Source organism: Pundamilia nyererei, unplaced genomic scaffold (genome assembly GCF_000239375.1).
Source record: "Pundamilia nyererei isolate P.nyererei 1_Seehausen unplaced genomic scaffold, PunNye1.0 scaffold00040, whole genome shotgun sequence".
NCBI lineage: Eukaryota > Metazoa > Chordata > Actinopteri > Cichliformes > Cichlidae > Pundamilia > Pundamilia nyererei.
In genome coordinates this window covers 3,807,963-3,831,521 of record NW_005187441.1, presented here as the reverse complement: position 1 = coordinate 3,831,521, position 23,559 = coordinate 3,807,963, and the positions used below count along the sequence as shown (strand labels likewise).

At 40.2% G+C, this 23,559-nt stretch overlaps 1 protein-coding gene across 1 annotated transcript; it reads right to left on the bottom strand.

Moving 5' to 3' along the window:
• slitrk6 (SLIT and NTRK-like family, member 6) lies at window positions 1-22,913 on the bottom strand. Its single transcript, XM_005730972.1, has 2 exons — window positions 22,324-22,913; window positions 1-4,223 (listed from the first exon to the last, which is right to left on the bottom strand). The coding sequence occupies exon 2, from the start codon at window positions 4,206-4,208 to the stop codon at window positions 1,671-1,673; it is 2,538 nt and encodes an 845-aa protein (XP_005731029.1). The 5' UTR covers window positions 4,209-4,223; window positions 22,324-22,913; the 3' UTR covers window positions 1-1,670.
• Between the last annotated feature and the right edge of the window lie 646 nt (window positions 22,914-23,559).

The following is a 23,559-nucleotide window of genomic DNA, read 5'->3' as shown; positions in this document are numbered from 1 at the left end:
TTCTTTATTTCCTCTTTCAATTACAAGTTCTGTTTATAGTCTGTACAGCACTGAAGGCACACAAAAAAACAATAGATATAATGGAACATAAGTATATACAAAATATACAGAATAAATAATTAACTCTAGTTAAGTAGAAAAGCTACAGAGTGTGTGCTTACATGAACCGTTCCAAATGTTGAGTTTCCAAGAGTATGAAGAGCAAACAGTATAAATGCAGAATAACGACAATGTCTACATTGCACATGTCACTCGCCAACTCGTCAGCTGTTTATAATGTGAGCTGGGAAACAGAGAGAAGTCGGCTGGAGTCTGTTTTCTATCAGGCTGTCTGTGGAAAACTGGACCTTCGCTCGCTTTCGGGCAATGTTATGTTCCAGGAAGTTAATAAATGTCAGCACGAGGAACGAACAATGTTCCCAAATGCTGTTGTCAGACAGAAAATAGTGGCACACGTCTCACACACAGACACTCAGACACACACAGATCAATGATATTCCACATTAGTGGCTTTTTCATCAAAAGCTTAAAAAAAACAACAAAACAAAACAAATTTCAGCAGGACTCTGATTGTCATGCACCATCTTATGGCATTTGATTAGTGCAATGCATTTTTACAACATTACAGTGGTGTATATACTTTACTTGAAGTGTTCTACTTACTGACTCAAGAAATAAAGACGTAGCTTGTACAAAAATAAATAAAGTTCCTATGTCGTGTCAATTAACTGACAGAAGGATAGCTTTCAAACTGCACTCCTATCCCTGTTTTTTTTTTTTTTTATATATATATATATATTTTTTTTTTTTTTTATGTACATGTTGGCAATTTGCTGACTCTTCGGCACAATGAGCATTCTGGTTGCGGCAATCCAGCTGGCTTATGTTGACAGAGGATGTAATCAGGTCATACCCAGAGTCAGGGTAAACTGATTAAACAGCATTTCTGGGTCAAGTGATGATTGAAATTCACTCACTTCTTCCCAAACATCTGCTTTATTCCGTCGGGATGTTGGAGCGTGAGGGGGATGGGGAGGGTGCTATGTGGATCGATTCATTTGGCTGCAGTAACACAGCAGAGATGTAATTAATCATTTAAAAAAAACAAAAAAAGTTGGTTTCAACACAGGTCTGTTCGACAGACTGTGAGTTTTAACCTCTTAAACATCCAACAGGGTTTTTATTAGGGTTGGGGTTTAGGGTATTTTCATGAAGTAGAAGCTGATGCTGTTTAAATGAAGCTCTGTAGTTTTCATCTAACAGTCTGTGTGTGAATGGTGTGTTCCCCTTAACCCTAATCCTGAACTCAACCCTAGACAGCACACGCTCATCTCGCGTTAGGTTCGGGTTTTGTTTTGGCCACAGCAAACTGAATCTTTGAAGATGATGTTATATTTCAAATGACGTCTCAGTGGTCCTGTGGAGATTAAGCGGTTAAGTTATATTTGGCCATAAATAATGACACCTTTTACCAGCTACATAACATGGCTGTCAACAGATGAAACATAACAAAAGAGTCAACCAATTACATTCTGTGCTACCATTTAAGAGATGTGCCCATCATATATCTATATTTATATTTTACACTGTGGCAAGTACAAGAGGGCAAAAAGGACAAGGCACTTAGATTAAACATTTTATGTATATATATTTATTATAACTTCATAAGCTCAGTTAAATGCAGTTTGATGCTCCAGAACTTCCAAATAGTCTGGTTCAGTATGCAGGTTAGCTTTGAGTTCAAAGTACTCGTTTTTTGTTTGCTCAAGCATGACCTTGTGCGGTCTTGAGTACATAATTGTCTCCATTAGTTTCACCTCCTCCTGGTGCCCTGGGACCTGCATGTCTACAGCAGGCTGAAGCTGAGGCATATTTTTTCTCAGGTATTCTGTTATTCCCAGCTGCTGCAGCTCCTTCTCCCTCTCCAGAATGTTCCTGTACAAGGAGTTGGGGTTGCTGAGAGTGACAAACTCCGCGGGGCACTCTCCGGGCATGGATCTGAACTTTGAGCTGGGGTTTCCCGTGAGGGGCGACGTGTTCTCCTTCTCCATGATGCTCCGGCAGAGGTGATGCTTGGAGCTGGGCTCGTCGAGGTTATAATCCATATCGGCGTCGTGCTCCTTGTGCTGAGAGCAGTAGGTGGGGTTGCGGCAGATCTGCACGATGGGACTGTGCGACCTGTCCTCGTACAGAGTGGTGGACCCCGTCCTCTGTGTCAGAGTGTGGTGAGTGGTTTTCTGCCCATACATGCTGTAATGCAAGTGAATGGGGGAGCTACTGCTGGTGTTTTCTCGCGGCTGCTCCTCTGCTGCTTTTTTCTTCGCCCTCCGCCGCCGCCGATGCACGACGAACACCACCAGCCCAGCCGAGCAGAATATGACCATGAGGACAAAAACAAGAAGGCTTAAAATGAGCACAGACAGTGGGATAGTGTCTGTGAGTGAGATGAGGAGACTCCTCTCATCGCTGTTGGGCCCCAGGGTGGCTGTCACACTCTCTTCATTTGAGGGCAATGGGTGGTAGGTCCCTAAACCGGGACAAAGCACCTCATGATGAAGGCTTCTCAGGTCGGTCTGCATCACTTTCTTTGGCATGTGACACAAAATGGAGCCCACCACTGTGTCCTTTCTCAGTTTCTCTACCCATTGTTTGAGGCTGAGCAAGTCACAGCTGCAGTCCCAGGGGTTGTCCTCTAAATAAATCTGCTCCAGCGAGTCGAGTTGATCGAGCACGTTGCTCACTGGCAGGTGCATAAGCAGGTTTTTTCTCAGGTTTAATTTGGCGAGAGGCACGTTGCGAAATATCTGCGCTGGAAGAGAGCTGAGCAGGTTGTTATTTAATGACAGCAGCTTCAGGTTTGGCAGGGGATTAAATGTGCCTGGTGCAATCTCTTTGATGAGGTTGTATTCCAGATATAGGTATTCAAGGTTGTGCAGTCCTACAAACATGGTAGAGAAAAGCTTTTCAATTCTGTTGCCATTTAAGTAGAGCTTTTTCAAGCTGCTTAAGCTGAGGAAAGTTTCATTATCAATGTAATCGATTCTGTTGTTTGCCAAGTTGAGCAATTCTAAACTATCATATGTTACAAAGTCGTACTTCAGAAGTTTCTGAATCATATTTCCCGTCATAACGAGCTTAGTTGGGCTTTCCTTAAGTATTCCGATATCTGACACCTTTTGAATTCCTCGGTCTTGACAATGCATCAAAAACCCAGCCACGGGGTGATTGTGACAAGAACAATGCTCCACACAAGGACTGCTGGGAATGTGAGATGGTGTCGGGATTCTGCCGTCATCCTTGGCATTGACCAACTTGGGAATCTGAGCTACTTTGGATGAGGGAGTAACAACCATATCCAGTGACTTTGACGGCTCCTCCAAGGGAATATTGGCGTGGGATGGACAGAGGATGTCCCGCTTCACCTTTGCCAGAATGGACCCCTTGAGGTCATGTGGTGTGGTGCAGATCACATCGCTGATTGATGATTGGGCTCTCATGTTCTCCATCCAGATTTTTAAATGTAAAATGTCACAGTTACAGACCCAGTCATTGTCTTCTAGGAGGAGTTCCATTATGCGCCCAATATGCTCCAAAAAGCCGACATAGGGCAGTGTCTGGAGCTTGTTGCCACGCAGGTCCAGGTGGGTGAGTGGTACAAATCGAAAAATGTTGCTGGGTAAAAACTCGATGGAATTGTCATTGAGGATGAGGACCTTGAGGCGGATCAGTTTGTTGAAGGCCCCTGGCTCGATGACCCGTATGAAATTTGTGTCAGCTTGGAGAAATTCCAAATTCACCAGGCCTTGAAAAGTGTCCTCTTTCAGTGTGACGAGGAAATTGCTATTTATATGGAGTTTTTTCAGCGAACCGAAAGTGCTAAAGACCCCTGGCTCCAGCTCTTGTATACTATTACCCCCGATGTGCAGTGAAAGGGCACTCTTAAGCCCTTCCATTTCCTCAGCACGGAGCTCAACCAAGTCATTCTTGTAAAGGTTCAGGTGGAAGGGCACACCTGCTGGGACTTTGATTTGGGAGATTTTGCTGATGTTTCTCTGCTCGCAGTTAAGATGAAAGATGCCGTCTTTTCTCTCGCAAGAGCACAAGGAGTCACAAGACTCACTAATGGAGGATGATGCCTCTGAGGGATGGATATCTTGGGATTGGACCGCAGCGAGAAACAAGCCGATGAAAATGACACAAGGCAGCATTTCGGCCTGAGAAATCTGTGAAGAAAGGATGGGCAGAAGGGGTGGGGAGGAAAAACAAAAGTGTTAAGCAACTATGTTGCAGAAGTTCAAACTCAAACACGATGTCCTAAATAACTGTGCCACTTACACGTAGCATTAAAATTATATTCAGTCTCATTGTCAGTGATCCAAATGTCATTTAAGTTTCATATGTTACAACAGCAAGTTTATGTTATGTATGTGTAAAAGTGTAAAATTATATTTATGAGTGCATCATATGCATGACGAGTAACACAGTTCTTGGGTCAAAGCCTTTATGTAGTGTAGAACTGTACTTGCACAGCCTTAATTGCATGAAAAATATATAAGACTAGAAAACAATGCTAACAGTGTCCAGTATTCTCTACACATTGTGTTCAATTTATATGAAACGCTCATTAGTTTTAATACAATTTCCCACTCCCTCTTATAGTCAGCATGCTTTACCTATATTTAGATTTATACTTGCACACTCTGATTTATTTACGAATATTCTCTTGATTTATTGACTTTTTAACGTATGACTATGCTGCAGTACGTAAGAGACCATCTTTGTGAGTAAATTATATCGTATTAATTTCTTATGAGATATACAATACATGAATGAATTTCATGCAAACTTGTGAGGCAAACAGGACAACCAGATCTCTGTTGATCATCCATGGCCATCACAAAATCCAACATCTACTGCACAGCAAAGGTACATATTTTGTTATTTTAGTGGAATTGGAAGCAGCTTCACACACTTTATTTTTACTGGAAAAAAAATCTTGGAGCTTCATGTTCTCATCATTTTTTCTTTCACTTTAGTGTGTAATGAATGCACAGCAGTGGGCTTATTTTTCGCAGGCTGTGAGTGTGTGTGTGATCTGAAAACACTGTGTGGTTTTTGAGCTCTGACAAAGCTGTTTTGATGCGACTGGTTTCGCCAGCATTGTCAGAGGTTTAGTAAGGTGTCGTTAACAGTTTTACAAAAAGGGGTGGAGATGTCTTAGCAACTGTGAAAACTCTACGAAGTATTCTCTTCTTTCTGAATGTTTACACCTATGTTGCCTTTACTCAGTATATGTAGCATCATCTCTAGCTAATGGCACGCCTATTCATCCAATAAAACACTTCAGAATTAAGACTCCCTCCCGGGGCACTGCATTTTACCGATGAGTAAATAAATTCCACAGGGTGAGGACTGAGATCAGACAGCAACTCTTCCCAGTGACTCAGTGGGATAATGGTACATTATTTAAAAAAAAAAAAAGAGGCAGAGCGAGAGAGAGAGAGAGAGAGACTCATTTGACTGATTTCTCTGCCCTTTATATGCAGGCTCGTCTGAACAAAGACGTAGTGTGAGTCATGCAAATGCAGAAGTCACTTCAATCCATGTCAAAGCAACATTTAGAACAAGCATTCTACATTTAGAACGTGAAATAAATGACCCCGTTTTATTGCAAAACCAGCTAACTCACATGAGGCTGGACTCAAAGAGAATTAAATCTGAGCCAACCCTGTATTCATACATCTGAATTCTTTCAAATACTCTTGACTGTATTATTTTACAAACTATATTAAAGCAATAAACCGAAGCGTGTGGAGGGGCAGCTCGGTCCACTGAAAACCAAATCAAACTGTGAGTAGGATTTATGTTGAATGACAAGGGAAAAGCTGAAATCTGATTTTAATGATGAGCAGCCTGCGCACCACATTGAAATCTATTACATTAAGTCGACTAAAATCCCGATGGATCAAAGGCTAAATCACTCTTGGGGGACTGGTGCAGAAGTGTAGACATCTTCCCTAGATCAAGAATCATCTAGATATTCACTGTTAACGAATGGGATTCTTCAAAGAGGAAAGACGTGAGAGATGACAGCCGTTCTTGTTAACGAATGCGATTAGTAACTGGAAAGCTTCATTCTGGCAAGACGGGGCAAGCCAATCCAGCCTGTGTTTGTCAGAGAGTGAAAGCTATGACTCAAGCTATCTATCGAAATAATACTCAACTGTCTCTCTTTACAAAGCTGAGGAAATGACTTTACGCAAAGTCAGAGACATGTGGGGCATATTTTCTGGGGGTGTTTGCAGTTGCCTGTGCCCTAAAGCAGTAATAGAAAAAAATATCTTTTTTGGTGTGCAGACTAGAGATACACCCTGTGAATTCATCATCAAAAACCACTCTACTGTTTTGGGGAAAACAACAAAAAGACTTTAAAAAAATGTGAAGTTTTTGATGTGTCAGTTTGGATGCTCAAATTTTTTTTTTGTCCTCTAATTGTAAAGTTTTACAAAATTACATTTTCTATATAGCCTAGAGATACAGACCAAGGGACCAGCAGCCATTCATGTACCAATTAGCTTAATTACTGTTCTGAAACACATCAGACGTTCAGATTTTAAATGCTTACTACAGTCTGACTATAAATATAACAATTGTTCTGTTTACCAAGTCAAGCAATCCTCACACAACACACACCTAACCCAGGGAGACAACAGAGAGAAGATATCAGCTCCATGAAGCTAAAACATCTCTGAAGTTATTCCCCAACCCTCTCCGTGCCTCTTCTTTCCTTCTTTCAACTTTTTGCCTCCCTCACCATGCCTCCATGCATTTTTGGTGCCACAGGGCAAAGTCAACAGTATTGATGAAAACCAAGACAACTCCATCTTCAACATCTTTGAGGTTCAGGCATATACCCCAAGGTCATTCTCCACATACCTGCAATAACCGATAAGAGACTTTACACTCCTCACTCCATGGACCCGGGAAACACTGAATAGCAAGAACTCTAAGAAATATAAAAACCCTAAGACACTCGTTACATTACCAAAGTAATACATTACTGGTAATGTCACTGAACTCTTACCTAACTCAGATGGCACCGGCTTCAACTCTCATAAGTGCACAAAGAGCCAAAAAGGAAGCTGTAGTAAAAGGAAATGTGTGGACAGTTTTTTCTTTGGCTAGCTTTACAGCATATCTATTTAGACAAGTTTCTGTTTCAGACTGCAAAATCTGGCCTGGGAAGTATTTAAATTAAAGCACATAATGTAATGTTATTACAGTAGTTGAGCATGTCCTCTGCTGCAGCATTTTACACTTTACTGTAACACTTGCAACCGTGAGCAGGCCAGAACACAAAGTGTGCCGGTGAAAAGATGTGTTCATTTTTTTGGGGGGAATGAAAGGAAAAGCGATATACTGAATGCCAAGGAATGGTATTCTTACATTGCTTTGGAAAAAGAAAAACAATTCAATAAAAGGCACAGAAAATTTGCAACACCTATAATTCCTGCAGTGCTTAATAAAGACAAGTTTACAACGTTTGGGGGAGGGAGGTGAAAAAAACCCCATCAACCCACCAAGCAGAAAAACGTAGTCTAACGAACACAGATATTCGATGTCAAGTTTTTAACTGATGGTATTTTTTTGCGACTGAGTGATTTCTGTTGTTTTAATTATAGTAAAAGTGCAACTGCTCAACAGTGGTTAGCCACAAGTGGAAATTTTTGATATACCAAACCCAAGCAGCATACAGGTGAGACAACCGTAGTAGTCCACAAACGTTTCTCCTCAGGTCATTTTAAAAATTTCCTCCATGAAGCAAGCTTTCTTGCTAATGTATGCACCTCAATGCTGTTACAAGTGTCCCTTTAGTGAGCAGGTTGCATGTGGGAGATCCTGAAGGGGAGAAAGAAAAGATGGCTGGATGGATATTACATTCCTCCAATAACACCTCTGATTCTACCACAGAAAACAGCTTCTTCTTCACTTCTTCCCTGCCATGCTGATTACTGAGAGAAACAGATGCTTTCAAACCCATGCTAATAACATATTGCAGATTGCAGGTAACAAACCGCACCTGCATCGTTAGCCAATTCCTCACACCCTCATCTGTTCTTCTCGTCCGTGACCCTACACAAGTTTCTGAATTGGATATTACTAAAATACACTGTCTGTTTCTGTGTTAGCAGATCAACAGCAGACCTTTAAACTCCTGTTGTTCTCAGATTACAGTCTCCTGTTAATTTGACCTGCTTAGTAAATCTGGTCCTGAATGCACTAATAATCTCGTGATCCCCTCCCTTACTCATTTCTACAGGGAATCACCACAACATCAGGCAGAATGCACAGGAATAATTAGTTGAATGTTCTTGCCTCGAGGGAAATCTGATGCTCTGAATCTGACTGGACAGGAGTACAACAATAAGGAGACCAACCACTCTTTGAGAAAGACAAGTTGCTCATTATAGATCACTCACTGAGCTACTGTTTAGATACACAAAGGATGAAAATGTCTCTCAAACAGTGATGATGTCTTTTAACCCCTTAGCAGTCGGACGTACCGCCCACGGGACATTGGATGGTTTAGGGGACTAATTGGACTGCTAAGGGGTTAAACTGTAGACTATTCTGCATTTATGTTCCTGTCATCTATCCGGTATGTCGTACAGAATTGAAAATGTCAGATTATTATTTCCCTTTTGTCCAACCAACAATCCACAAAGCAAATAGATTTGAATAATGTGTTGTAGTTTTAAACTTTGTAATAGTTGAATGCAGTTTATAAAATCCCAAATATAACACATCATTCTGGTGTTCTGCAGTCTAAGTTTTACTTAGTGTGATCTTAATAATCTTTGCCTCGGTTTCTATGATTTCACCTCTTATGATTCTTGCTCAAATGAGGTGAGGAGGAGGGAAACTGAGGAAGAATTAAGGACTTTATGGATTGGCGTGAATTTGAGAGTCCAGCAGGTGGTGGACAGAAGACTGCTCTTGAAGCTGAAATCAGCCAAAGGGACTGCACCCTTTATTGGCTGTTTTATGTATTTATACAGGAGAACTTTATTAGGAATAGTTATTGTTTTGCTATTTGGGATATGTGGTGTCATATCTGTGTTGAACCTGCCAGGTCAATGTAATTTCCTGCTAAGGATTAATCATGGATATATCTGTTTATGTTTCTAATTAACATCACGTTGGCATGTCTTCAAAACACTGCAGTCAAGCGGTCACTAAATAAATAAAAACGTAGATTAAGAATCAATAGACATTTATCATTTAATGGTCTCTGCAATAATTTATCTTTACAGATGGCTAAGCAAACTCATTAAAAGAGGAGGTAAAGTGATGGAAGAGAGGTATCAGAATTGGCTAGAGGCCACCAAATTTAAGCTTTCAAAGCCAAAATTTTCTCTGAGTGGTGGAATTGCCCTTAGACCTTTCCAGCTGCTTGCCCACCCCCCCACGTCCATGTGGAAAGGCATGGCATTTATTTTAGAAATCAGTCTTTCGCTTCTGAATTCTTATTGCAAAAAGCAACAAGAATGAAAGAAAATATTTGAATCAACTTTTTAAAGTCTGTATTTGAAAAGACATACTCACAGATTCCATATACGAAAAGAAGATATTAATGTAAAATCAAACATTGGCAAAACTTCGAAGCTGTGAACAACTTCCATATTTATACAGTTAGACATCACTGGGAGTTAAGCAATAATCATTTTCAAGCATTTCTATGCAGAACATTGAGAAATGTGACTATGTACTCGTGTTTAGCAATTAAAGATAATGTGACAAACCAAAATGAGACACAAAAATCTCATTTGTCAAACCTATTAAATTTACATTGTTTAGACAGCGATAATATTCAGACAACATCTCCCAAATCTAGTGCTGAATAATAACTGCAGCATTTCCCTTTTTATTATTTATATACATTTGATTGCTCAGGAGTCTGGTGGAAGTCATGGGACCCAAGGCGCTCACCTTTGTGACCCTAATGGCTTGTAGGATAATATGAAATGGAAAAAAAAGACTATTAACAGATGTTATCGCGTGCTGCATGATAACACTGCAGAGAGCAGATAGAGAACGGCAGTAGTTTGATGCTCTCTTCCTACTGGATTTCAAACAGACTCCTCTTAACTGATCCATTTTTCAAGCAATCAATGTTGCATGGAAGTCGGTGTGATGGGCGCAGGAGATGAAACATTCTTCCAGTGCCAGTCTTCTGCTGCACTCTCTTTTTTTTTTTTACACATTCAAATGTTCATCTCGTGCTGTTCAGACAATTCAATTAGAGATCTACTGAAGCCCTATGAGATCGCTCCTCATGCATGCGAGCGAAGCCAACTCATCACCCAAAATCGAATCAGATGAGTGAAAAAAAAAGAAAAAAGGAAAAGCAGCATAGAGCGAAGGAGAGTAAGACATCAGAGAGAAAGTGAGGAAAAAGTCTGTTGATGGAATATTAATCATAGGCCGGGTTCTTTACCATCGCTGGAACATACACAGGAGGCTTTGTCCATTTATAAAACCAATAAACACCCTGTTAATGCTTCTGCTGGACCGGTTATAAATTGTATTGTTCCAGTGCAGTGAAACACTCCATAATATCACGGAACACCCACAGTGAGTCCACTGCCCCCCGTGGGTATAATATGTCAGAGTGACAAGGCCTCTTCTATGTGACTGTGCGAGCACTCTCACACAGAAAGCCATGAATACACAAATGCTCATCTTCCACGCAGACTTTTACAGCACTGCTGTAAATAAATGTTGTCTTTTTATATGTTCATTAGTGTGTCCATTCAGACAAGTGCACGCATGATATCTGAGATGACGTAAGCAGCCAAATGACTTTAAATAACCAAAGATAAGTATATCCAAAAACTTTTTGCATGCATTTTCAATATGAAACTCACTTTTGTGTGTGTTATCAATGAAGCGTATCCCTTTGTTTTACACAGGAGCATTTTCATCTTGACCCTAAGTAATCTTTCTAATCAGTGTAAAGGAAGTTTTAAAAAGCCTGTGGAATGATCACTGATGTCTGCCTGCAGCTGCCTTTGCCTCAAACACTTTGCTGGTCTCTCAGTCCACTTTCAGTGGCGCTCGGCAGAGGTGCCAGTTATTTGTTGGTCTTAGTTCTCCATTGTTTCCCCATAGCTACTATACAGGTCCCCTGAAGCACACAACAGCCCCTTGTTTCCCCCATAGACATCCTCCAATGGAGGCTGTGAGCCAGGACGTCTGGCTGCCCTTGCGAAACTGGGTTTAGGGTCAATAACACCCGCTAGTGTACGCCTAACTCCATAGAGGACAACCATGCGTCACTCTCACTGAACCTAAAAAATTAAAAAATTCCTCTCCTTATATGAAATTTGCTCCAACTTTAAAGTTTAATACATGCAGCATGTTTGATCAGGTGACCAATGTGTTAAATCATCAAGATTTCAATAATTGAGCTAAATGATATGGTTGCCATAATCACGCAGCCCTAGAAACAACGCAATCAAGTTTTATTCTTATCAACATTTCTGTAGGACAAGTCACTTTCGAACAGGCAGATGAGTCCAGAATTCATTACTTGGTAATCTAATGTATCACATAAGTAGTGTGAGAAAGCGATGCAGCTGAGCAGACCTTTGCTGATAAACTTGGAGCATGTCCCTTTGCAAAAGTCACCAAAAATCCACACTGCTATGGATTCTGACAAAGACATCTCACTGCTGACAGCATTTCAGTATGAATGGACTGAATGTGGCTTTATCACAGCTTGACTGTGACAAACTTTAAAATGACAACTGTATTGGGCATTCCTTTGCAAAGCCAGGGTTCATACTAATCATGCCATCCTTACTGAACAGCTCGTGTGCCCTTGCTTGCCATTGATTTTTGCACTCTTTACGCCCCTGACAGCACACTGCAGCACCACTTATTTACCATCTGTACATTTGTCATAGTTTCTAGTGGACTGACAAAGACACACACACACACTATAGATACAGTATATGACAACAAAACAAGGACCTGGATTTGCACTGTACTAAGTATGAATGCACACCATCCGGTTGACAGTTCCGAACATTATTTTTAGATAATATGAACACAGTCATAGTCGTGTTCTGTCCTCGTCACTGTCAAAGTAAAGCACGCTAGAGCCACAAATAGCCCATAAGGCATAATTCCTTCTTCTGTTGCAGGAGGCAACCTGATGTAGCATGAAAGACTTGTTATCCCTAGTGGCACCCCAATGGATAGAGCCATTCTCTTAGCTCGCTCAAGAGTGATAAAAGTCACTCCAAGTTAGTGTTTTGGGCATATCATGGAGATGTCTTGTGGATATCTCACAATATTATTGGCTTTTCACTTGCTCTTAAAAGCATTAGTCACCTCGGTTCTTAGCATTTTATGACCTTAGTCCTCCTCATTGCTAGGCTACCTGCAGCTGCGATGATTAATGGATCCTGACAACAGGGTGGTTGAAAGAGCAGAGTTTAATTCACTGAAGTCTGAAGTTCTCTGACAGTTTAATCCACCTGTTCACCACCCGCAGCAATAATGTAAATATAATCTGTACCAGCACCGTGAGACTGAAATCCAAGCAGGTTTAGGATCAGGATTCTACAAAACAACTTTTATTCAAACATATGAGCCAACATCTGACATGTATTGTATTGTTCTGTATATGGTTAATGAGGATTCACATGTACAAGGATCAGGTTTCAGAGCTCTTGCCTGTCAAGTCCCTGTGAATGGAGCGATATCATGTGTTTCCCAACGGAATTGTTGATCTATTGCTTCATTTTGCTTGCGGTGCTTGTGCTGAAACGTTTATCAAAACTTTCCGTGTGCCAGCGCAAGTGAAAGTGACTGTATTGCATTTATTCAAATTTGAATCAAACGTGCATGAAAACAAATCCAGTAAACCAATGTTAAAGACATTTCAGCTGTACATATTTAGTTGGATTTTAGTTTTGTAAGTGTAGTAGGTATGACTGACTTAGATTTTAATTTAAAAAATAAAAGTTCAAAACGTTTTTTTAGCTCCTAGTTTTAGTTTTAGTTAACTAAAGTACGTCCACCTGTTAACGGTCTATATACATCTATTTTATAAAATATATATATTAACACTGACTGAACTTTCTGGCCCTTTGTTTCAGCATGGTGGAGGTTTTAGTGGAAGTATTGTGCTTTCAAACAGGCCAACAAAGATCCTTTTAGCTGTGTTGGAAGCACACAGCCTTGGTGATCAGGGGAGCGAGGCTGATAGCACACGCTCTGCTGGCTGCTACAAGGATTGCATCTTTAGAAACATTATCAGTGTCCCGATGAAAAAAAAATGAAAAGAAAGAAATTCGATTGGCTCTCTGCTTTTCTCATGTTGTTCAGTAGTTCTAACAGCTGGGAGCTCATCCCTATGGTAAGTCATAAGCAGATACTGAACTTCATCATGCATAGAGACCTAATACATCTTTATGGCCATTAACTGACACAACGCCACAGTTTTGCTTACTCGCTACCTTGTGTAACTGCATAGCTTCCTCACTTTCTGCTCTCTGCTGGTGGGCCTTAATTTCTGATAGAGAACATATGCATGATAGAACTAATAATAGAAACACAAAGGCAGTGTGGGATAGGGAGGGAAGAGGGGGTGGCTCAGCTCCCCTGGCAAGCTTGATTTAGAAGGCCTGCATTTCCAATGGTCTGTTTAACTAATGCGCAGTAATTAGTTCTCCTGAAATGAGCAGGCGAGTTACGCCACTGTATAGTAGGATCAAGGTATGTTTTGTAAAAAGACCCATCTGCACCAAACAGATGTATGTTTCTGTATACCTTACTGTCGCTTTAAAAAAAAAAAAAAGGACACTTTCTATTCAGGAGTGACTCACCAGCAGGACTGGCAAAGTGTAGATACATTTGTTCACTATGCTCAATCTAGTTTCAGTGCTACCTGGAAAGTCAGGCAACTGAAAGCAAAGCCAATACTCTAAATAAAGTAGAAAACAGTTTTAATAGAGATTGTTGTGTTATATCATTATGAGATAGCTCTTTGAGAATATTCAGTGAGTGTTTCATATCTTTCTATCTCCAGTGTAACCATCCTTAGTCCTTTCAGCCTTTCAGTTGTTTCTAATGTCGATTTTAAAGCATGCCCTCCATTAAAAAAAAGGGCCACAGGGTAATGGTAATGACGGTCTTATGATTCGCTCCATAAATAGGTGTAGATCAGCCACTTGGAAAAAAACAAAAACTTCATTCTCAAAGGAGTCACATATTATAGGTAGACAGGCCTGGCTACTGAGAATAAACAAAAGAAAGGGCACCACCTAGAACATTCTGTCATGTCAGTTAATCACAGCTTGGTTTCTGTGGTCTACAAAAATGCAGGCAAGTTTAAAGACAACCTGAAAATCTGAAAATAGAAACTTAAATTATATTAAATCTCTAAAAATACTAACTCGCAACAAAAAACGATTTTTATATTTTCATATGCATTCTAGTTAGATATCTGAAATATACCAATACTGGTCTATTTTGAAACTTTCAATTTGAATTTATAGAAACTTCCTTCCAAAAAAACTACAAATACATAAAGTGATTGTCAAACACATTTTTCATATGACATGATGGATTGTCATGTACTGTGATCACGTTGGATATCTTAACTGTGCAATTATGACTGGTATCATTCAAAAACTAGAGTCTTTGATTATTTTTAAAGCAAGGATTAAACAATATGTTTTCCTCACTGTTAAAATTGATCGTTAGGATAGAAAAGCTCCATTAAGAAAGTTATTTTACCATTTTACACATAGAAGCAGTTTCAGAACATAAAAACATACCCATTTACGCATTTATGTTTGAGATCCAACTCAGAGCTGTTTTACAACATATTCATGCAAACATTTAAAAATGCACAAAAGCCAGGAATTAAAGGGGGTCACCACACGCATTGCAGTAATGTTACAATTAGTTAACAGTCGTCCTCAAATTGGGCATGTGGCTATTTCTGGGAAATGTGAAATGATTTTCGAAAATCCGGTCCTGGCTGATTAATTCTTCTTACAGTCAAGCACAGAGCAGCTTCCTGCTCTCTTATTTTGCTCCATTATTTCAAGAGTTTCATCAAATCTGTCATACAGTCGGCCTTGGTAGTTGCCTTTTCTTTAATCCATGCATTGCAGTTTTATGATATTGGCATCAAATCTAATAATTTTTGTACAAATTTCTCCACCTGCTATCTGATGTAAGCCTTTCAAAAAAAACTATCGATGCGCCTGGAATTGCCCACCCCTGGGGTAGTGGTTTATCAGTATGTGTTTTCAGATGTCTCTTGGCTCTTAACCTTTATATAACTTTTTTAGCTACCTCCCAGTTTTTGACCACCACCATAAATTAGGGCTGCTCGATTATGGCAAAAATGATAATCACGATTATTTTCACTGAAATTGAGATCACGATTATTTGACGATATTTATTTAACCCTTTAAGATCTACCATAGAACCAAGTCCGCCAGAGCTTATATTATTTTTTTTTTACATGCTGTAGTGCCATTTGTGGGAGCATTTCAAGTTGTTATACATCAATACAACTGTTATAGCCCATATTTTAAAAATGTGTATGTATTAAGTCCATAGTAACTACATTAATTGCAAAAAAGTGCAATAAACTACAAAAAAATTGAAAATTATTTTTGTTTTTTTTACATATATTTCTACTTGGAGAAATTTAAGAGGTTTATCCCTCAAAACTTTAAATACAAAAAAGTTGCAAAAAATAGTTTACAACAACAGGAAATTTAGTTTGAGTGTCTTCATAGTTTTATTTTTGGAGATACAGCAATTTTTATATACTGCAGGAAAAACAAAAAAAACAATCCTATGATGCAAATTTGCAAAGAATGTGCATGTGCATCAAAATAAACTATTTCCAGCAGTGCAATTCGAGTTCTAAGGCCTACAAGTAAAAAACTACATTTTCCGCGAAAATGACGTCACTTGCAATAGTTCGTGTTGACTCTTTTTCAATGTGGGAAGTGTTAAGAACAGCTGATCAGATCGGCAAAGCGTGTTTCTGGAATATTATGTTTTTGTTCCTGCAAGCGCTTTTTATGCAATTTTTGCAAAGCTATATGTGGAAGGAAACCGTGACCTAGGACAAGCTGATGGCATAAGATGTAAGTACAACTCCTCTGGTTTCATATGGAAAAAAAATTATTGTGCTAGCTTAGCGGTTCAGGTTCTACAGGGATTTAAAAATAGTTATAAAAAACGAGCATGCTGCTCTGACCGGCTTTAAAGGGTTAAGAATAACAATGTATTGAATAATGACTTTAAAAAATAATATAAAATAGTGCGCAAATACAGATAACAGTGCAAATGTTTGCAATATAAGAAATAAATGAAAACTGTAAACTTTGCAGTGTTGCTCTGTGGTGCAGCTACGACACCATAGCAAAGTTTACACACTGTGTCTACTTGATCCACGTCTGACTCCGCGAACCCATAATGTTTCCACACCACTGAAGTTTTTTTGTTTTTTTTTTACCTCTCTTTTCAACCAACGGCAGTCCACTCCTCTCCAAATAACTTCTGCTTAGCTTTCCGAGCTTCCCTCGGGTCCTCTTAATTGTTGTGACGCGTGTTCGAAATGCAGAGCAGTGCGCTTGATTTGCCACACGGAGCAGCGCGAGAGTAAAGCATGAGGGAGGGGCTAATAATCGGCTCAGTCATTTTTAATGATCGTTGAAAGCCCAGATCGTAATCGTGATTAAAATTCGATTAATTGAGCAGCCCTACCATAAATATGAATGTATTCATAATGACTTGCCCGGTTAAAATATTGTGCAAATGTTTATTGCACAACAGTGCAGACTGGCCCAAGTTCAACTTCAGTGGATATCCTATCAGGACAAAACAAACATTTTTTGGATGTAGAATCAAAGCAGTTGTTTCTTCACATTTGGTAATTAGACTTTAGTTACTCGGAGAAGATATGAAACTATTTTTTTTAAAACACAGCTTACAAATAAGTACTTGTAACATAGATTTTCTCTGTATAACTCTGCTACACGTTAGACAGCCAGTCACTGAGATCATTAGATCTTCGCACTAGTATGCTGTCTGCTGATTGGCTCTTTAACACTGATGAGATTTACTTCAAATATACTAAAATTTTGTATCAAATAACAAGACATTATCCAACACTTGGTAGGATGTAATCAGTCTGATTTATCAGTTTGATATTCAGCCTTATGTACTACACTCTAGCTTACTGTTCTTCAGCAAAACCATGACGAGTTTACTAACTGAACAAAGTACTATAAAGTCATAAGCTGTTTTTTATGACCACATCTGTTAGTGGCTCTGTTCATTAGTAACAGCTGAATGGTATGTGATCAAGTGACAATTCATCAAGACGCCTACTAAAAGCAAAGAAAGAGGGGAAAAAAATCTACACGCCATATGTAAACGTTGCCTGTATGTGTTTTATATTTACCTGACAGGATCTAGACTATGATTGTCATAAGCGACTGCACATTTTCACATATGGGTGCAAACTTTGAGCCCATGTGTGTTCATGGGAGAAATGGAAACATGGCGGCGCAGCTTTTTTAGCTACGTTGAAGGTAATAGGATTAGCACAAAGTCACAGATTTATCTTTTACTGTTTGGGAAACATGGAGATGGATCATACACACACACACCCCCACCACCAATTCTGATTCTCCCTCTGCTCTGCCCTTTCCCTGTTTATTCACCAGGCGCCTCCATAATTCATTACTGTGTCATACTAGAATCAGTATAACTTGTTTTATGATGCAGAGCCAGTAGAGCTAAAACTCCACCCTATCTGACACTTTGGCTGATGCAAATTTGCCTGAAGGAAATCCAGTCTATGGTCAAGGGAAATAAGAAGACTCATTGGAGCTGCCAGTATCAGATGCAGCAGCAGACTTAAGCAGTACACACAGACAGAGGCAGAGCTTACGGACCGATAGTCAAAAACATTTTCAGACTGGCACCATTGAGCAAGAGTGGATGGTTAGATGAGAAGATTGATAGATGTTATGTCTGTTTGACTGCATCAGTAACACCAAGGTGTAATGTCTTTTTAAAAGGAAGATAAAGCTGGTATATTTTTACATAATTCTTGTCTGGACACATAAGACAGCAAATTCAATGCAGATTAAGTTCAAGGTGTCTTGCTTTCAGCCTGTGCATTTTTTTTGTCAGTTAATTGAGTGTGTGACAACTTAACTGCAGAGACTCGAGCTGACCTGCGCCGTCCAGCTAAACAAGACCTTTCAAGACCAATTAAGTGGGAGAGCCACAGCAGGAAGTTAAAGAAGCTGGACAGCATTCTAAGCTCCTGCTAAAACCTGTTATCAGAACAAAAGCTTCAAAGTCAAATATAAGACTCAACGCCACCCATAATTCCCTGTTTGTTTTTGAGATGGATTACTCCGAGCCAAATGAAGTTCCCGGAATCACAACAGACACTGCAGATTAAATGCATATACAGGCAGCACAGCACACGCTGCACGTCTGCCACAAGAAATGTGTACACATCACACGTGACGCTGCTGCAACAGAAGGGAGTGTTGCGTTTCAAACAAAGGGGGGGGGTGTTATTGTCCTAAATAATCTGCTCGCTGAGCATTTCATCAGAATGCTAGCAGCAGCCCATCAAATTCTATGTGCTACTTTTCCAGCAGAAGGTTTTACAATATTCATAAAGTGCTTGGCAAAATATAAAGATGGATAGGTAAAGGCTCAACAGCTGGCAATAATGTTTGGTGTCAAGACAATGAACAATGCTGAACTTGTAAAGGTTTTTGAGGTGTGTTGAAAATGTGCAGTACTCAATAGCCAGACTACGAGAGATCTATGGGGACCAAGCTCCGTTCTCATAAATATATAAACATATTTTAGAGCGTAAAATATGCTCTAATATAATTTAATCCCTGCTAGACATTAATGTTTTCCCCAAAATGTGGCCAAAGTATGCACTTTTTTATTGCCCATATCTGGCGCTGACTGACTGCACTGGTCCACCTTAAACAATTCTTATATTAAATGTGTTACAACATTTGGGCCACATCTGGTCCACACTACACTAATTATAACCCACATTAATACCATGTCTGGCCCAAACATCTGAGCTGTCAGTGCCAAAAAGATCCCAGATAAGACCCAGATGTGTTTACTATGTGTAGCAAGAAGCACTTAAAAAAAAAAGAAAGAAAGAAAATCCCTCTCTTCCTTCCCTCAGCCCCAACTGGTCACTGGTCTTATGACCCAGTGTTTTGACTTTTAGTTCATTTTGATGTTTATAGTATGTTTAAGCTCATTAGGTTTCCTATGTTCATTTGCTTATTAGTTCCCCCTTGTGTTTTCAACCCCTGTGACGTCCCCCCTGCCCTTTCATGTCTGAGAGTCTCATGTTGTCAAGTTCATGTTTTCATGTCTGCGTCTCATTATGGTTCCTGTTTTATTTTGAAGGGGTCCTGTGTTCCTATGTTCAATGTTTTTAGTTTTACTCTCCTCTTGTGATGTCCTTATGTTCATGTGTGTCAGCTGTTTCCCCATGTGTTTCCGTTTCCCTCATTATCCTCCTGTGTGTATTTAGTCCATGTGTCTTCAGTCATTCCTTGTCAGGTCGTCTGCTCATGCACGTCACAACTTCAGGTATCCATGTCAGTTCACCATGTTTAAGGTGTTTTCATGTTTAGTTTTAGTTCACCCAGTTTAGGTTATTGTTTAGTTTCACCTATGCTCTTTGTTTGTACCTTGTTTCCTAGCCTCAATAAACGGCTTGTTTTTTGTTAAATCCATGTCACGTTCAGTTTTTGGTCTGCGTTTGAGTCCTCTCTTGCAAACACATACAGTCTGCCTCAGCCAGACTGTGAAAATAACTTACAATATAAAGCGCCTTAAAGGTGACTATTGCTTTGATTTGGAGCTATATAAATAAAACTGAACTGAAGTGAATTTTACAGGTGTTTGTGCTCAGTCACTCCTTTGTTATGTTGTGGTTACTCAGGAATGTGCTACCATAAACATGCACTTTAACTGCTCCTGATTGCTTTCTCTTACAATTACAAAGTATTTTAAGAACTTTTTTATCGTGTTATGACAAGTCCTGCCTGCTAATTTACACCTTCCTGCTGTGACACACGACCACGAAAAGCCAGCAACCTTTCTCCACTGAAGGAAAAGAGAGCCTTGTTTACTACCAGGCTTTTCTCCCCATTTCCCTTGAAGGTCTCCCACCAACAGTTGCGTGCGTCTACTACTTAAAAGTCAGGCGGCTTTTAGCCTGGGGGGCTGAAACAGAATGAGGTGGAGTTTGGGCCGGAGAATGCGAGACAGTTGACTTGTTGCGTCAGGCTAGAGGTTGTTTCATTTCAGCCCGACATGGGATAGCACATTAGAGCCCCACCCCCAAACACCCTAGCAGTCCATGGCTTCAGAGTGCGTATGTGTTTCTGCGCTGCCTTGTTTCTGCGCTCGCTCTGACCGTCTATCAACTTTCCCCGAGCGCCCCTGCAGTGTTCCCAGGCACCAATTACGCCAGGACTTGTCCCTTTCCTCCTCTGGATTGGAAGTGATGCGGCTTGCCCCTACAGGGTCGACACCACCACTACACCCACATATCAGTGAGAGATTCTGCCAGCGCCCGCGGCCCTCCTTCACCACAATCCTGGAGAAATGATAATTATGACATCCACCCACTCAACAGGCATGAGATAGTTCAACTCCCTTGCCCCTTGTTCCAGCATTTTTTTTTCTTCCTTTTTTTTTTTTGACTGATTCAATATTACGTGGGCTCACGCTGCCTACTTCATCTCCGCTCTCTGATACATAACTGCAGGATTTCTCAATCTGACAAACAGCACACTAATATAGTTTCACCATGGCCAGAAGCTCTACCCTCGACCCAGAGCTGGCTCTGAAATCCGCAGACCACTCACACCTGTGGCCAATTTCCTTTTGGCTACTCAACTCATTACAGACAACACCTACCCTATTCAAACATATTTGTGTTTCCCCTTCACTGCAAACAGTTTGTTCAGTTGTAGGGGACTAACCACGACTGCACCACCTGATATCCACAAGTAAACATCAGCTCTTGTTTCCCCTCTCTCTATAATTCCCTGTGCCTGGGTGACTTTTTTTTTTTATTTAGGTATTATAGCAATGGAGCTACAAAGCTGGAGGGGGAAAAAACAAAAGAAAACTCTTAACACTAGAGAGCCAGACAGGAAAGTTGTGATTAAAAAAATAAATAATCAAATGTTATGCCATCCAGGGCCTATAACTGGGGCATTACCTTATTAACCATTATTCATCCAAGCAAAAAATTGGGGTCCAGACTCAATTAAGCAAACTTAAAGATAATCAGACAGTGCTTTCCCCATTAACTTGCACTTCCTCTAATTGAAGGGGGAAAGCTGATTAGAAGTAAGGCACAAATGCAGTGCAGATCTATTGAACTGCCTGTGATTACAGAGTGTGAACATGCACGCTATAACAGCGCCGTGTAAAACGTAACGAGATTAATTGGCTGGCTCTGCTTCCTGATTGGCTCGGTTCTGTCAGAATTTATGACGCAGCGCCCATTAAAAGACACCTGTGACCACTAACACTAATAAATATTCATACGCCACAGATATAATTAGTGATGGCCGAACGCCAGGAGGGAAGAGCGAAGTGTGAGGCAGCTTCAATCTGTTACCGCGCAGAGCTCTTTTAAAAATGAGCCACTCACTCCAAAGTTTTGTCTTTTTTTTTTTAATATATTTTTCCTTGTATGTAATACAAAGCAGAGCACAGGCACACCAGTCCGAATTTCCATAGGGGAGAACAGCGCCGTAGGATACAGTAACTGTGTGTGGCAGACAGCCAGGTGTGCTCGAGGTAATGGAGCCCCCTCAGGAAAACTCACAGCTCCTTCTCTGTTCCTGTCAAGTCCAGGCACTATTTTTTATTTATTTTTTTCTTTAAAGCTGTTTTCTGCCTGTGCTTTCTGACAATCTACACCCTCTGTTTTATAGCAGGTTTTTAAGGGGGGATAAAACTGGATGGTTACGGCAATGCAACATTCTTTAGCTAGTTAGAACGTGCCCGTAATGGACGCGGATTCCTTATCATTTAAGATAACCCCAATAAACAAAACAAAAAAAAGGGGGGGGGGCAGTTATTTAATTGCAATGAAACAGAAATAAACTTTCCATAAATCACATCTGATCCATAACTGACAGAACATTGACAGAAAAATATTTACATTCACCGTAAAGTGACACTTACCGGATAAAACTGTTGAAGAAAGACGATGTTTAAGTCCAAATTTCACTGTACTTGGTCCATCAGTTAATGCGGGTAACCCACCACCTTTAAAAAGAGGAGAGGGGGGACGCGCAGGCTAACAGTTTCACTACAGTCCACGAAGCTCCTTATAAAACAGGCTGACACACTACAAAACTTCACAGGTTCCGTCAGTCCTCTCCCTTTTCCTTTGCGGTTCCTCACACACACACTCACTCACACACGCTTAATTATTCCGATACACCAGGACGCTTTGCGGTGAGGTTTCACTCCGGTCCCGGGATGATGAGCAGCCCGCAGCCTTCCTCCTTCCAGTCTCTCCACAGTCAATTAGGATTAAGTTGCAGGTTCGAGGCGACAGTGTTAAAACATTGTTGCCATTAAAGCGGGGCTATTCTTTAATCTCTCTTTTTTCTAATTATGCTTCTACGGTCAACTTAAAATAAAATAAAAATACAATGCCAGCGCGTGCCGTACCCTGCTCTCGCGCTGCGCCGCGCGCTCTGTGTAGTTAACCAATCTGCGATATATTGGAGTTGCTCGGTAATTTGCATGCTGTAGAGGTGGACTACAAGGAGGCAAGGCGGCGTCAAGGCGACCGCAGCACGCGGCTCTCCCGGAGACATTCAGACTTTCAGAATAAAAGCCTGGAGTAGATCAAATGCATTTATTTATTTTTATTTAAGCCTCTTTAATGTTTTGATCAATTTTACGACTTTTATCTATCACAAAACATAATTTAAATTATATTTAATCACTCTAAAAAATGACCATACAAATATTTTTCATTTCTTTCCAACAACTGCCAGCCAACCAGAAAAAACAAACAAACAAAAAAAAAAAAACGTTTATTCACGAAGGGATATCATGCAACTTCCGGTACTTTAGTGTCTCTATATCGGGCAGTTTTATGCAACTGGGAAAGCACTGAAACGGCTATACAGAGCTCCTCCTCTTGGAGATTCTCACAATAGACTGAGAAAAAAAAACTCTTACACTGATAGGCTTTAAATAGCCTGGCTGCAGCACCAAGACCAAAGAATGCCTATATCAGCCATATAAGGCAACTAAAATAGTAGCATAAAAATATGCAAAGGTCTTGTAATCACATAAGTCAAGTATAGCATTTTTGACATAATAGTGTTGATTCTTATTTGTGAGAGAAGAAAATAATTTCCTGTGTGTGTGTGTGTGTGTGTGTGTGTGTGTGTGTGTGTG